The sequence below is a fragment of the Octopus bimaculoides genome, chromosome 1 (assembly GCF_001194135.2).
Source record: "Octopus bimaculoides isolate UCB-OBI-ISO-001 chromosome 1, ASM119413v2, whole genome shotgun sequence".
Taxonomy (NCBI): Eukaryota; Metazoa; Mollusca; class Cephalopoda; order Octopoda; family Octopodidae; genus Octopus; species Octopus bimaculoides.
Genome location: NC_068981.1, coordinates 199,088,902 through 199,093,756, shown reverse-complemented (window position 1 = coordinate 199,093,756; position 4,855 = coordinate 199,088,902). Strand labels below are relative to the sequence as shown.

Genomic DNA, 4,855 nt, shown 5'->3' with positions numbered 1-4,855 from the left:
TATATATATATATATATATATATATATATATATATATACATACTCATATATCCACCATTCTTAGCACTGTGTCCTCCTCACCCACATCGTCTCCCCTTCTCCATTACCATACATTTCTCATTCTCCCATGCACTTTCTTCTCTCTTCCTCCACCCTATTCTTGCAACCTACCTGACCACTCATCTCTCTCTTATCCTTCCTGTATCCTTATTACTATTCTACCACCCTCCACACCCCATCATCATTGGTCACCCTCAACCGTTTGTCCACCCCTCAACCCTACTCAATCTCTACAGTTGTCACCTACTCTTCCCTATGTCCCCTTTTAATCATCCACTCAATACTTGTTCATTATATTCCCTGCCTCACCCACTCCCCATCTCTTACTCTCCCCTATACTTGTGTAACCTTCACCTACCAAACTCTTTGTTCTTTCCCTCACCCCCACTCTGTTCACTTCTACTCATTTTTGTACTTTGAAGAGCCACACAGATGCCTTATCTCCTCACTCACTCTCTCTTCTAAAATCTCAGTAGCAATGTGGCCCCTCTGTTCTGCTCAGGCCCTATCTCTCAAATTTATGCTCCTTATCTCCTAGCATAAAGCAGCCTCTCTTGAAATACATGGTAACCTCACTCAGATCAGTGATTCTCAATAACTTAGTGGGTGCATTTACCTCCTGGCAGTCAAATCGAATACCTGGAAATGGAATAATTCCATAGTCTGCAGTTCTGGAAGAAAGTCACAGATTCCCACCAACAGGTTATCAAGCAACTTTTCAATATGTTTCTTCCCCATCTCATCACATCTCTATGTGATGCCAGTTTCTTTAATAACAACAGAGATAACAAGGAATCATGTGCAAGCCAATGGCGCCAGTAGCTTTGTCCTCAACAGTTCTTCCAAACTGGTTGACTCAATAAATCTATAGAATTCCCACTGATAATGGAAATGGTTTTTGCGTTTGATCTTGTGAAAAGATAAAAAAAACAAATTCATTTAAAGCCGTTTTACTCTATATTTTGTGATTTTGTTTATTTTTATTGTTATATATTTTATATATTTCTTTGATAAATATATTTTATTTTCTTTTGTTATTTACATTCGTGATGCATGTTTTTTTTCTTTTTTCTTTATGAAAGTTTATTTTTGTGCAAAACCTTAATAATATTTTCCTTCTGCACCTCACTGCAGCGATGCATTAAATTGAAAAAATACATGATGCTAAGGAGTGGAGTATCAATGATAGAAGAAAGTTTGAGAATCACAAACGTAGAGATGAGGGTTTCAATTTCAGACGGCAATTATTGTCTAAAGCTGCAGTGAATATGTCATTTAGCTTTATGTAAGAAGTTTTGTTTAGAATCAACAAAAAACTCCAAATAAATAACTAAATAAATATAAGAAAATGTAAATAAACATAAAAAGTAATAAAACATACCCTGATAATTTTTTAATTTAAATTAAATTTCAAAATCTGGTTAATTTCTGGTTATTTCATATTTTGATGGCAAGGAATGTGTTCTGCAATATTTTACTAAAACCCAGGTATGTATAATGCACACACACACATATTCATATATAAATATATATATTCATCTATTTGTTTTATGTCCATTTTATTTCCCATGCTTGCATGAGTTTCCTGAATATATTACCGAGGTATTATTTTACAGCAGAATGCCTCTCAAATAAAGATCTCGCATTTCACAAGCCTTCAATGGTGTGAAGCAAGTAGACAATTTGCTGAAAGAAACGACAGCGACAACACTGCTCATAGCTTCTAACTTTCATAGAAGGCAAACAAACACATAGACATGAGGGGGTTTCTTTCTGTTTCTGTTTACCAAATTCACTCACAAGGTTTTGTTTGGCTTAGGGCTATAGCAGAAGACACTTGCCCAGTGTAGATATGTAAATGTGTATAAGAGTTGTTGTCCCAAAAGTAATGCAAAATTGAGCACAACTTTTTATTAATTGACACAAGTTGTTCAAGTTTCACATTTTAGTAGAGTAATTCTTCCTTGATAGATACTCTTTTTCTTGTTCTTTTCCATTGCAGGGAAATAATGGATTCCAAGCAGAAGTGACATGCTATCATCGAGTTTTTGAGGGGTACAAACAGTGAGACATTCACAGAAGACTACAGGTTGTTTATGGAGATGATGCTGTTGACTAGAGCAATGTGCAGGGATGGATGAAGAAGTTTAAAGAAGAGAAAACCAGTTCTGAAGGCAAACCATAGAGGGAAACAATCAAACTGATATGAAGTGCCACCATGTGGACAAACTGATTTGCACAGACAAATCACAATCGGTAAGCTTGCAGCCCAACTTGATTCTGGTTACAGACTTTACAGAAGATGGTGGAAGTCTTTGAATATTAGAAAGTGTGCTCAATGTGGGTACTTTGGTAGTTGATACCGGATTTGAAGGGGAGAAGAGCACAAGTGGAATCTAATCTGTTGGAAACAAATGAAACTGATAAAGGCAATTTTTTGTCTGATCACGTGACAAAGGTTGATACATGGCCATATCTTTATGATGCAGAAACAAAGGTTCAGTTAATGGAATGGCATCACAAACCTTGTCTAAGGCTTGAGAAGTTGAAGAGCCAACACTCATCATAGAAAGTCATGGTCACCTGTTTTGGGGGATGACAAGGGCATCATTTTGCTTGATTTTTCTGGAACATGGCTGTGCACTAAGACAATAAACAAAAACTTAGAGAAGCGATAGAAAAAAACAATCCAGTTCCACCTTGAGAATGTGCAGCCAAACACATCTCTGGCAATGAATGAGACCAAAGTATGTTAGCCCTTGGCACTCCATTCCCTTGACCAGTCTACTCTACAACCTCTACCTGCTTGGCCTGATGAAGGTCAATCTTTAGGGACAGTAATTTGGTGACCGAGATAAGAGTGGTTTTGAAGAAAAAGGTACAAAAGTATAACACTGAATTAAAAAAAAAAAAGATTCAGGAGCTGAGTTTAATAAAAGAATTAATTTCTCTCTTGTGATGGAGACCGTGTGTGTGTGCATAATACTTTACTATATATGTAAGTGTTAGTCTACAAATGTGTGCAACTTGAACAACCTATGTCGGTTAATAAAAAAGTGTTGCTCCCTTTTACATTACTTTTGGTATAACCTGAGTGTGTGTGCACATGCATGCATGTGTGTGTGAGTGTGTGCGCACATATGTGCATGTGCCTGTGTGTATATGCATGTATATTATAAGGATCTATCGTGTGCCATGATAGATCACTAGCCACTATACCTTTTTCTATTTTCTCTCCCTGTTTATTTTTGTGTTCCTTTCTGTTGAAGTGCGTAGGCTCGAAATGTAAAAGACTTTCTCACTTCCCAAGTGTTAAACTAATACATCTGTTTGTTGTTTACACACCTGTCTTTGTCTTTTGTAAATTCTCACTATATATATATATATATATATATATATATATATATATATATTCGCCTGTCTACCCAACTCTTACAGTGAGGGTGAAAGAAGTTCTGCCTATTAGATGCCATTGTGTTAAGGTTTACAGCTAATAAACTTGATAGAATCTACCCCTATCTCCTGCTCAATTTTTCTCATAAAGACTAAATCCTGGAAAATACTTTTTATGTTTGTTGTCAGTGATGATCCTCCACTGGCCTCTATCAAAGAAGGGATTAGAGTTAAGAGATTAATGCAATTAGTAGTGATTGAGGTTTAAAAAAATTACCAGATTCCTTGAATTCTCCATCAACATTTGAACCTAATAGACATAACAATAACATTAATAATAATAATAATAGTAATAATAATAATAATAACAACAACAACAACAACGATAAATACAAAACATTAAAGACAATGTAAGAGGCAACAAATGAATTTTAAGAAACTGTTGTTTTATCACCATCATTTCTTTAAATTAAGAACTGTGGGTATGCTATACAATTGCCTAGGGGACTCACACTTCCAGGGGCTTGATTTTGATCTATGTATATTGTAGGTTGCTGTCAATAAATAAACACTACAGGGCTCAGTGAACTGATTTGCTTGGGGAATGGAGGGTTATAAAGCTGCTAAAAGATGGCTCTGCTGTAGAGTTTCAAGAGAAGTAATTAATTAAAAACATGCATCTAAGAAATAACTAATTAAACATGCATCTAAGGTGACAAGAGCTGAACAAGACAAAGTAAATATTCACTGATATGAAACCTGTTACTTTCCTTGTTTAACCCTGACCCCAGTGGAACTGTGATCCCACATGTTTCAGCAATGACATAATCTTAAGTAACACTTTGTTGTCCATTGCATCCTGTCTTCTTCAAATGGGAGGCAATGATCTGAAGGAGATATTTGCTGCTGTTACTAGCATGCTGAGTGATTGCAGAGATGGTCCATTATTAGTCAGTATCTCTAAAACTGGAACTGGTTGCAGACAATTCTTGTTCACAATAATATTACCAGAGAAGAATTGCTTCAGCAGGAATAAAGTGAAAAACAAAAACAACATTCTCTCACTCTTTTATTTGTTTCAGTTATTTGACTGCAGCCATGCTGGAGCACTGCCTTTAGTCAAACAAATCGACCCCAAGACTTATTCTTTGTAAGCCTAGTACTTATTCTATCAGTCTCTTTTGCCAAGCCACTAAGTTACAGGGATGTAAACACACCAACATCGGCTATCAAGCGAGGGTGCGGTTAGGGTTATATATATATATATATATCATCATCATCATCATCATCATCACCATCATCGTTTAACGTCCGCTTTCCATGCTAGCATGGGTTGGACGATTTGACTGAGGACTGGTGCAACCGGATGGCTACACCAGGCTCCAATCTAATTTGGCAGAGT

The 4,855-nt window shown here is 36.3% G+C and overlaps 1 protein-coding gene across 4 annotated transcripts in view; it reads right to left on the bottom strand.

Moving 5' to 3' along the window:
* LOC106867904 (calcium uniporter protein, mitochondrial) overlaps window positions 1–4,855 on the bottom strand; it is a 168,744-nt gene that overhangs the window by 66,048 nt on the left and 97,841 nt on the right. For 2 of the 4 annotated variants that reach the window (XM_052973977.1, XM_052973985.1), the window contains exon 4: window positions 3,731–3,763. The exons of the other annotated variants lie outside the window; for them this stretch is intronic. In XM_052973977.1, the coding sequence (XP_052829937.1) occupies window positions 3,731–3,763 (33 nt within the window). The remainder of the gene's footprint in view (window positions 1–3,730; window positions 3,764–4,855) is intronic. 4 annotated transcript variants of the gene reach the window in all.